Here is a 10,338-nt window from a genome sequence, read left to right on the forward strand (position 1 = left end):
CGGGTCCAAGGCTCTGACTCCCTGGCCAGGATTTGTGCCTTTACCCTCTAGCGCGGGTGTGGCTGGCGACAGAAGTTCCAGGGACTGCGGCTGCTGGGTGGGGGTCTTCATGGATGCTCAGGGGAGAAGAACGGCTGGAACCATTGGAAACAGGAAAGCGGGGATGAGGTTGGGGAGGAGTGGGGAGCAGTGGGGAGGGATGGGGAGCAACAGGGAGGAGTAGGGAGGGAGGAAAGGGAGGGGAGGGAGGGTGGGCAGCAGTGGGGAGGGGCCGGGAGGAGGCGGAGGGCGGGGCCCCAGGGCTGGGCGTCTGACCCTAGCGGTCTTCGACCCGGCACAGGAGCGGGGCGCCGCTCCGGGTGCCTCCACCTCTCTGCGTCTTTGTGCATTTTGCTTCCTTTCGCAATAAACGTTCTTCCGAGAAATTCCAAGGGGATCGCAGCCAAGCGGAGGGGGAAGGGATCCTGCCCACGCCTGGGTAGGGGACCGCGGAGGCGGGGGAGGAGCAGGGGGCGCCGCGGTGGAGGGAGCGGGAACCCGAGGGAGCGAGCGCTCGAGAGCGAGGGGGCGCGGAGGGCTGGGGCCGGCTATACCTGTGTTGGGGCCGCGAGCCCCGGGCACCCCCGCCCCGCGCGTCTCCCGCCGCCCCCGCCCCCCGCGCGGCCCCCGCCCCGGCTCTGCCCCGCCCCTCGCGCGGGGTCCGCGTCTGCGGCTGCGTTCCCCGAAAGACGAGGCTGCGCCCGGATTCCGGTCCGCAGGGAGACCGAAGGGCACCGCTCCCCGAGTCACGCACGCCGCCCGAGCCCCGAGTGCGGACACCCCAGGGATGTGAGTGCGCTCCCCGATCCCGAGGCCCGCGCTCTTCGCCCCACCCGCGGTGAGCGCCGAGGCGCGCGCGGAAGGCCCGGGGACGGGACTCGGCGCGGGGTTCCCGGCCCCCCAGCCCAGGGGTGGGGGTGGGGACCTGTCGCGCGCCCCTCCCCCCGTGGCAGGTACCGGCTCCCGCCCCTGCCGCTCGTTCCGGTCCGGACGCACCTACGGCTCCCCGGGGAGAAGAAGACGCCCCCCTCCTCTCCCTACACAGGTGCCGGCGTGGGGCGTCTCGAGCTGTCCCCGCGCCCCGGAGGGCAGCCCTCTCCCAGCGGGGATGCTGTGACGGCGGGAGCTCTGGGAACCGGCTGGGGGTGGGGATCTGCGCGCTCCGGCAGACCCCAGCCCTGGATTTCGGGTAGAAGGCTGCGTCCTGAGGCCCGGAAAGGAGAGGGTCCTTGGGGCCTCCTGACCAACGCTTCTTCCCGACAGGCTTGCGTCCCAGAGGACCCTCGCCCCGAGACCCCGCGCCGGCTCCAAGCCCGCCCGGAGCATGCTGCCTGCAGCCATGAAGGGCCTCGGCCTGGCGCTGCTGGCCGTCCTGCTGTGCTCCGCGCCCGGTGAGTAGGGGGCCCGCGGGCTGGGTCAGGTGCCTAGGAGAGCCCGAGGCGCCGCGGGAGAGCCGGGTATGGGGCCTCCACAGTCTGACAGTTCCCTCCGCGCTTCCCAGAGAGCCCACGCTCCCTCCGGGACCCCGGCGACCTCGGCCCTCGGCCGCTCTGCCCGCGCACCGGGCTCTCTCCATCGCTCTTCCTCCAGGGCCGGGAACTGGTGGGCGGCTGGGCCCGCACGAAAGCCCCTGGTCATCCGTCACCTCCTCCCGAGCCTCCTTTCAAATGCAGTTTGGCCCTTCACGGCTTGGAGCCCACAGAACTCGGGGGTGGGGGGATATGTGAGGCGGGGTGGGTGCGGGGGGGCACTGCTGGTGTGGAGTCTATGTAGCCCGTGTGTGTGTGTGTGTGTGTGTGTGTGTGTGTGTGTGCGCGCGCGCGCACTTGTGCACGGGGGCCAGGCAGGGGCCATAGGAGCTCCCCTCAAACTGCCAGGATGGGGCACAGTTGTCCCAGGGCCTCTGCTCCCGCTCCAGGGGTCAATGTGGCCTGCTCACTCCTGTGGGGTAGGGCTCTTCTAGGAGTGCTTGCAACAAGGGGATGGGCGAGGGACACAGCGGGTGGCCTGGTTCGGCCCCCAGTGCCTCTGGTCACCCCCCCATGCTCTGCCCAGCTCATGGCCTGTGGTGCCAGGACTGCACCCTGACCACCAACTCCAGTCATTGCACCCCGAAGCAGTGCCAGCCGTCGGACACGGTGTGTGCCAGTGTCCGAATCACCGACCCCAGCAGCAGTAAGTTGGGACTGAGGGAGGTGAGGGAATGTTCTGAAAGTCAGGCTCTCAGGGGAGGTCAGGAGTGCCCTCTGAGTCCTTCTGGCCCGGGAGGAGAGCGTGGGGCCGCAGGCAGGACACTGCCGTGCTGTGTGACAGTGAGCCGGTCCTGGTCCCTCTCTGGCTCCTTAGTGACCCTTTCCATCTAGTTGGGGCCAGCCTGGGAGAGTGGAGGGATTGGGCTTTACCTGTCTGGGGCCCTGAACTGACTTGGAGGGGACTGGGCTGGGTCTCCGGTAAGGCTGAAAGGGCCCAGGAGCCCCAGCCCCAGTCCCAGTCTGAGCTTTCTCTTCCCAGGCAGGAAGGATCACTCGGTGAACAAGATGTGTGCCTCCTCCTGTGACTTCGTCAAGCGACACTTTTTCTCAGACTATCTGATGGGGTTTATTAACTCTGGGATCTTAAAAGTCGACGTGGACTGCTGCGAGAAGGATTTGTGCAATGGGGGGACAGGGGCAGGGCACAGCCCCTGGGCCCTGGCTGGGGGGCTCCTGCTCAGCCTGGGGCCCGCCCTCCTCTGGGCGGGGCTCTGAGGTCTCCTCCTTCCCACAGGGCTTCTGAGCTTGCCCCCTGAGCCTGTGGCTGCCCCCTCCCTGGCCTGGCCTGGCTGGGGCTGGGGGCAGCCTTGGCCCAGCTCTGTGCCTGTGGCCAGTGGCTCTCTCTCCTCCCACAGTGTGAAGCCTCCCTGTCTCTCTGGCGGCTCTGAGTCCCGGGCAGCTGGACATCCCCAGGGGAACCCAGCCATCTGGGCAGGAGACCTGGGGATGAGGGCAGGGGGTTGGGACCCCCAGGTCCCAGAGGGAAAGTGAAGCAGCAGCCTAGCTGGAAAGGCATCTTCTACGGAGAAATAAAGTCACTTTTGAGTCCTGAGACCCGGGTCTGAGCCTGGGTGTGGAGGGTGGGAAAGGGGACCTGGCGGAGAGCCGGGAATGAGGTGCCAAGGGAGCAGAGAGGGGCTTGGGGCAGCATGGGTGCTCAGCCATGCTCTCTGCTCCCGGGCTCAGGGCACTGGGGTGCTGGGTGCTTGTGCTGGGCTGCTCAGGCCTGGTGAGGTTTGGGAGCACTTGGGGTGATGGGTGAGAGTTGAGAGGAGCAAGATCTCAGGGTGGGCCTTGGGGGAGGCACCGGAATCCTGGGTGCACACCGCAGACACCAGACTCTCACACACTGTGGTGCCCACGCAGCATGCATACACATGGGTGCAGCTCATGCATACACACCGTGCCTGCCCTGCTCACACCCTCACACACGCACACCCCAGGTGCCCTGTGCACACGAGCTGGGCGTGCAGATAACTGGCACACACTGGCGTGTCCTGGGGCACGTGCACCCGCCCACAGTCACTCATCCACGTCTGTGCACACCCACCCTTGGACGCTCAGTTTGCAGTGCACCTGGGACCCTAGGGACTCAGATGTGAGCACACATGTATGCTGGCCTCCTCTAGCCCCCACCCCTCATTCTTCGCCTCTGTGGGCTGCGTCAGGCTGAGTGGAGCCCTCGTGTTCCCTCACACTGCCCCTTTGCTGGACATCCATTCTGGCCACTTCCAGCCCTGAGTTGGGGCCTTGAGGCCAGTGCCTGTGGCCGGGGGCTGAGGAAGCCCACCTGTCTCTGTGGGCTGGCCCAGGGGAACTGGATGCCTCGGGGTGAGGGGGCAGGGAAGACTCTGCCTGGGGAATGTGGAGTGATGTCCGGATCCTTCCTGCTCCAGTTTCAGCTGCATCCCGGCATCCAGCCCAGCCTCCCACACCCACTGGCCACCGCATCTGATGCTCCACCGGTGGCTTGCCCCACGGCCCAGGCTCACCCCACAGTGCCTGGCAGGCACCCCAGGGTTTCTCTGAGGGCTGTTCTCTGGCCACTGCTGCTTCATGCCACCTGTGGCTGACCCAGTCTCCTGGTCACTGCTGGATCCTGGACTCTTTAGGGAAAGCAGTGGTTCCTATAAGAGCTGACCTTGCATGAGTGATGGTGAGGAGTCGAGTCCAGGGCTGGTGAGCCAGGGAGAGAGAGGAGGCCTGTGATCCTGGGCACCGGCGCCAATTCCCTGCTGGACACAGCCAAGGGCTTTTCCATAAAGGGGCATCTGCTCTGCGATGCGCCCCCTGTCCCCGCCCCGCTTCAGTAAAGTGTGCTGCTCTTGCTTGTGCCTGGTGTTTTGGGGGCGGGGGAACTTGCAGAGAAGCTGAGAATTCCCAGGAGGCAGAAAGCCCAGGAGCGATTGAACAACCCCCAGGGAAGCCTTGGGTGGCTAGGGAGGCCGTGGACAGGCCAGCCCAACTGGGGTGAGGCTTGAGCCCGTTTTCATGTGAATCTTTGTATGCTGAATTTATTATCTGAAAGATATATTTAAAGACACAAATAGGTGTGAAATTCTCCCACCTCCTTGAGGAATCATAAAATCAGAAGGGCATGCCCTGGCCTCTCCCTCACCTCCCACCCTGAGGCCTCCCACCCTGTGAAGCTGCCGGCTCCCAAGCTGCCGGCACCCACCGGCTAAGTCGGTTTCCTCATCTCAGAGGAGTTTAAGTATGGTCCCCACCCAACAAGTTGTCTTTGAGGGGCTGAACCTCACAGTCCACGTGAAGCCCTTGGTCCAGCGGGGCACACAGACGGTGCTGAGAAATGGACCTGCTATGCAACTCTTTCTACTGAGCAATTCACTGGCAGTGTCCTCCCAGGGCCCGGTGTCCAGGCCAGCCGGTTTTCAACGTCTGCTTAGGGGTCCCCTGGAGGAGGGAGCCGTGCATTTGCACCATCCCTTATCGGTGGGTGTAGGGGTTTGGTCAGCAACACTGAGGTACCACTCTTGTCTTCATACCCCCATGGGCTCAAGTGGTGATGGGCGCAGGATCAATGCCAAGAAGTGACAGGAAATCTGACGAAATCACTGCTTCTGACAATTCCGGACACAGAATTAGCTGGCAACGAATGCTCTTCAGCGTGAGGAATGCTTTGCCCGTCTCGTGGACAAAGATAATCTCCCGTCGTCTGTGTCAGCCATGTGTTCGTCTCTCTTGCCTGGTCACACCTTTGCCCATGCTCCCATTGTGGCGTTTGTCTTTTTCCTACTGTCACCAGCCTTTTGCCTACTTTAGGGACACGTATCTTCCTGTGCTGTACGTCGTGTGGATATTTCCCTGCTGCCTGCCGCTTGTGTCCCATTTGTGGTGTTGGCACCGTGTGCTGCCGGATGTTCTAAGGTTCAACGCAGTCAGATCTGTCGGACTGTTCTTTTGTGGTTAGGGGCTTTGCATCTTAGGAGAATTTTCTCTACCCTTAGCTTATGAAAAGAGTGCAGATTTGGTTACTGCACTCAGAGAGCCAATCCATCTGGAGTTTATTTACAGTGTGGCCGGGGGTAGGAGCTTCTTCCCAATGGCCACTGTTTCTCAACGTCCTTTACTAAACAGCCTGCCACTGGCCCGTTGATCTGGGATACTGCTCTCTAGCAGGATGCCTTCCCACACGTGCCAGGCTGTTTCTGAGCCACTGCCCACTGGGATTGCACTGGTCAGTTAGTCACGGGTCCTTTGATGCGATGCCATTTCCAAGAGGGCATCCGGGCGGCGTGTTGGACACTTGCTAAGGCAAGGTCCTCGTTATTCTTCTTTTTAAATGCATACTGCTACGTCTCCCAGTCTATTCTCGCAGATGGACTTTGGGATCCTTGTCTCCAGTTGCGGAATAACACTGTTAGCATTTCAACTGGAATGCGTCTCTCTGGCACGTGAGGTTGGAGCAGCCGCCATCCTGACTGCTCGGGGTCCCTCCGGCCTCTGCACTTGGCCTCCTGAGTGACGTCCCACTGTGCGGCTTTGTCATTCCCTTCACTGGGCTTGTGCTCGCTCCTTGGTGTGCTTATCACTGGGTCATTTATGGTTCTTGGTGTTGCAAATGGGATTTCCTTCCCACCTTAGGTTGAATGGCTGTTGCTGGTGTGGTGAGTGGATGCTTTTTATTTTTTCCTGATTTCATGAGCCTCCCACCCTGTTGAAGCAGGTGGGCTTGCTGCCTGAGGGGAGGGGCTGATAGGGCAGAACACCGAGGTCCCCCAGTCTCCTGGCTTGGTGCTTCTGGAAGCCTGACCCACCAGGCCGTGAACCCCTTGGAGGCAGACAGTGAGGCAGAGAGGAGGGTCCGAGGTGGAACCTCTCGGTAAGGAAAAATCGGGCTTTACAGGATGGAAGTTAGTTTTGTTCAGAAGCCTTGCTGAAGATTGCAATGGGGGTCACCCCAAGAGTTTCTGGTAGGCTACTCCAGAGCTGTTCCAGCCCACGTCCTACGTGGGGCAGCCGCTCCGCAGGTGCCCAAGGCATGACAGCGGGGCCGAGCCTCGGGGCTGGGTGTGGGGCTGCCTCTGGCCACGGAGCCTAGGGGCACACTTGCAAATCCTGTCCACATTCTCTTTCGTGCAGGAAGAAGCAAGGGTCGGGCTCGTCGAACTCATGTTTCTAAAGATGCAGTGATGCAGGCAGGAGAATCGGGACGATCTGCAGCCGGCTCATGGCCTGTGGGGCACCCTTCTACAGGGTTGCTCTCAGTCCCCTGCCTGCTTCGTCTCAGAATACAGAGTGGGAGGGAGGCACTGCCCTCCAACTGGGATGAGAGTCCCCTGGCCCCGGCAGGGACAGGGGGAGGGCTGAGGCTAGAATGGGTCCCAGAGAAAGGTTGCACCCAGCGTCCTGGGCAGCACTCCCAGAGCACCCCCGGCAGCCTCAGAACTGACGGGATGGAGTTAGGGACGAAGATAAAGGAGAAGCCATTTGGCAGTGGCCTGTATGCGCCGGGCACTGGCCGAGGCTGAGGGCCCGGGGTTGTCTCCGCAAATGCCCTGAGTGGACAGATCTGCCATCCTGCCGCCTGCAGCCCTGGGAAAGAGGTGTGAGGACTGCAGGCACTACCAGCCGGGTAAGGTGGAGAGGTCTAGAAATAGAAATCATAGCAATGAAGTTGTGTTTCTCATTCAGCTCTGTGGGCTCTGCCCTTCTACCCTCGTGTCTCCCAGGGTAGCGTCCACCAGAGTGCGTTTCAGCAGAGGGTTTCACCGTGGGGTTGCAGGGAGGGCTGGGGTCTCGGGCTGCAGGCGTGGCCTCCGGGAAGGACTCAGCTTGCCTGGCTGGCACCGCTGCTGTCCCAGGAGCAGCATGCTGCCCCTGCCCCGTCCCGGGAAGGAGGCTGCCCCGGCCCCGTAGCTTGCCTTAGGAGTTCCTAAGTTCGGGCAGCTACACCCGAGGGCCTGGGAGGCTGCAAGATGTAGCTTCTGAATTCTGTCATGGGAAAGTGGGATTCATGATGCAAGAACTTTCAAAAATGTTCAGAGCATGTTCAGGTGACTGGAGGCAGCCACAGATAACACCACAGGCCAGCAAGTGAGGGCTGCTTATTTCTGAATGCGAATCTTCCTCCATTCCGTGATTAGCAGAGTCTCTTAAATGTTCGAGGGATGTAACCGTATCATCAGCTAATAAAGAAGATTCGGTTGCTCCTTTCCCGGTGCTTATATTGCTCGTTCAGCTTTTGTTCCCGTCGTGCCAGCTGAGCCCTCCAAAACATGGCTGAATAATAACAGTGACCGGGGCGTCTGCTCACGGGAGGTCCTTCACGTTACACCACAAATTAGTGTTTGCTGTTGGATTTCAAAGCCGGTCTTTATTCAGTCTAGACTCTTTACTTATTCATAGTTCATTTAGGTTTTTTATTAGGAATGGCTGATGAACTGAAAAGAAATGCCCTCTCATTATCTGCTGCTATAAGCCCCTATTTTCCTACCTAATGAATACTCAGCAGGGCCGGCTCCGTGGCTAGACTTCCTGGTGGTGAGCTGTCTTGAAACTTGTGACGTGTTACTCGTTTAAAGCACGGCCAGATTCAGAGGCAATACTCGGTTAGGAGGCTCGCGTCGCAGTAGGGCTGAGGTGTGTCTGCAGCTTCTCCTGTGATATCTTTATCAGAACACAGACGGCCGTCTCCCGTCTCCTTCGCTCTGGAGCAGTCTGGCTGCTTGGGGGTCGGTGGTTCACCTTCCCCAGTGGGGCCTCTGGGGTCCTCTTGCCTTCCCTCTCTGGCGCCGGGGAAGCTGCTAGATCAGTGGGTGCTGTCTCTCCTTCCCTTGTGTTGGACCTCCAGCTGGATTGAGGTCTAACGGTGCCCACTTTATCTTGAGAAACAGGTTTAGAAGAGTCAGACCCTGACATACCAAACTCCTCACTGGATTTGCAGAAGACGCCAGCCCACCTAGATTCCAAGTTCTCTTCTAGCACCGGCTGGCTGTGTGGCCCTGGCCGAGTTCAGCAGCGTCCCTGGGCCTGGTCCTAGGTCTTTGAGGCAGGACACACCCAGCTCATGGGGTGCTGTGTGTGTGGGGGCGGGGCTGATCCTGAGCCCACCTCTGGCCTCTGTTCCAGGCAGGCAGGACGCTGGTCCAGGCAGGGTGGACGGAAGGTGGTGGGCAGGTGGTTGGAGGATGAATCCTGCTCCCTCCTGGTCTTGATTCTGGGGGCCTGTAGCTTCCCCACTCCTACCTGGAATCCTTCCAAGCTTCCCTTGGTCTTCTAGGCTCTTTTTTAACACAGCCTGTCCTGAGATGCTTTCCCCCAGGCCCCTTCCTGGCCCAGGCCCCTAGCTGCCAAGGCCGCCTCCGACTCTGTCTCCCCTGTCCCCCATCCAGCCCTTGCCCTGGGTGTTCCTGGGGAGGGGCCCTGTCTCCTCCTTTCCGGGGCCCCAGGGTGCAGCAGGCAGCCAAGCCCCTTACAGGAGAGCACCAACCACTGTTGGGGAAGGAGTCCTCCACACTCCCCAGCTGCTCCGTGCTCTGTAAGACGGACACTTACATGTGTGGTGTTTGGACATCCCCAGGCCTCCGTGAAACGTCCGCACACTGGAGATTGGAAGTTCCTTGAGTTTCACGAAGTGGTGGGGTGAAAGCTGCCCTTCCCTTGAGGCAGACAGGGAAGCAAGGTGGGTGCAGGAAAGCCCCCTCCTCCCTGCAGGCTCCCCTTGGACCAGCCGCTCCCAGTCTCCAGGGCCATCAGGGTCTCTTGGGAGGCGGGTTCAAAGGCGGATGCCCAGGGCCCACTCCCAGAAGCCCTGACGTAAAGGACCCAGCATTGGCTCCAGGAGTCTGTACCAGCCTCATGTGTGAGATGCAGAGGGTGCCAGCGTTGGAAGGGGGAGCACACCCACAGTTTTATATGTGCTCCGGCTCAGTTTTCTGCTTTCTTGGAGCTAGTGCTAGGCTCTAGGTCTGGGGACAGAGCAGTGGACGAGGCAGATGAGACGGCTGGCCTCCAGCGAGCCCGCGTGTGCGTGCGCACGCCTGTGCGTGAGGGGCGGTGCAGAGGGTAAACAGCACACAGCTGCTTCAATGGGATAATAGGGGAAAGCAATGGTGCTGAGAAGAGCCCAGCCCCGGAAGGGGAGAATTCGAAGGGCGGAGCCCACCAGCTGCGCAGGTAGCCTGAGCTGCTGTTCATGGCTCGTGAGAAATGGAGCCCGTGGGCCTCACGGGGCAGAAGCTGTGGACCTTTCAGGCCAGGCTGGGGCCACTGCAGGGCCCAGCTCCAGCACCTGCTGCTGAGGCCACCTGGGAGGGAGGCTAGTGTCTTCGTCACTCTACCTGGAGGGAGGCTGCTGGGGATGGGCGTGAGCAGGAGGGGCAAGGAGGTTCAAGGCCTCCTCTGTTTGGGTTCTTTTTAAAAAGCAGGTAAGAGCACCCCTGTAACCCCAGCACTTGGAAGGCCGAGGCGAGTGGATCACTTGAGGTCAGGAGTTTGAGACGAGCATGACCAACATGGTGAAACCCTGTCTCCACTAAAAATACAAAAATTAGCTGGGCATGGTGGCGCATGCCTGTAGACCCAGCTACTCGGGAGGCTGAGGCAGGAGAATTGTAACCTGGAGGTGGAGACTGCAGTGAGCTGAGATCGTGCCACTGCCCTACAGCCTGGCACCTGGCGACAGAGTGAGACTCTGTCTCAAAACAACAGCAGCAACAACAAAAAAAAAAACGTAAAACGCTTGCATCAATTAAAAAAAAAGTCTACAGTGAGAGGTGCGCCTCTTGCCCTGTCATAATCTGAC

At 60.7% G+C, this 10,338-nt stretch overlaps 1 protein-coding gene across 5 annotated transcripts; it reads left to right on the forward strand.

Annotated features, from left to right (window-relative positions):
• Positions 1 to 312: 312 nt before the first annotated feature.
• On the forward strand, positions 313 to 3,123 carry LY6H (lymphocyte antigen 6 family member H). 5 transcript variants are annotated; one of them, XM_035276945.2, is made up of 5 exons: positions 313 to 478; positions 759 to 828; positions 1,303 to 1,430; positions 2,095 to 2,214; positions 2,551 to 3,123. In XM_035276945.2, coding segments are annotated over exons 2-5 (486 nt in total). In that variant the 5' UTR covers positions 313 to 478; positions 759 to 826; the 3' UTR covers positions 2,787 to 3,123. The 5 variants fall into 5 exon arrangements, with proteins under 5 accessions (XP_035132836.1, XP_035132837.1, XP_035132838.1 ...); XM_035276946.3 differs by lacking the exon at positions 759 to 828; XM_035276947.3 differs by lacking the exon at positions 313 to 478 and having other exon boundaries at positions 705 to 877.
• The last annotated feature ends 7,215 nt before the right edge of the window (positions 3,124 to 10,338 follow it).

This window comes from Callithrix jacchus, chromosome 16 (assembly GCF_049354715.1).
Source record: "Callithrix jacchus isolate 240 chromosome 16, calJac240_pri, whole genome shotgun sequence".
Taxonomy (NCBI): Eukaryota; Metazoa; Chordata; class Mammalia; order Primates; family Cebidae; genus Callithrix; species Callithrix jacchus.

Coding starts and splice junctions, on each gene's coding strand:
- LY6H (XM_035276945.2), top strand. Junction 1,431..2,094: donor CCTGCTGTGCTCCGCGCCCG/GTGAGTAGGGGG, acceptor TGCTCTGCCCAG/CTCATGGCCTGTGGTGCCAG. Junction 2,215..2,550: donor AATCACCGACCCCAGCAGCA/GTAAGTTGGGAC, acceptor TTCTCTTCCCAG/GCAGGAAGGATCACTCGGTG.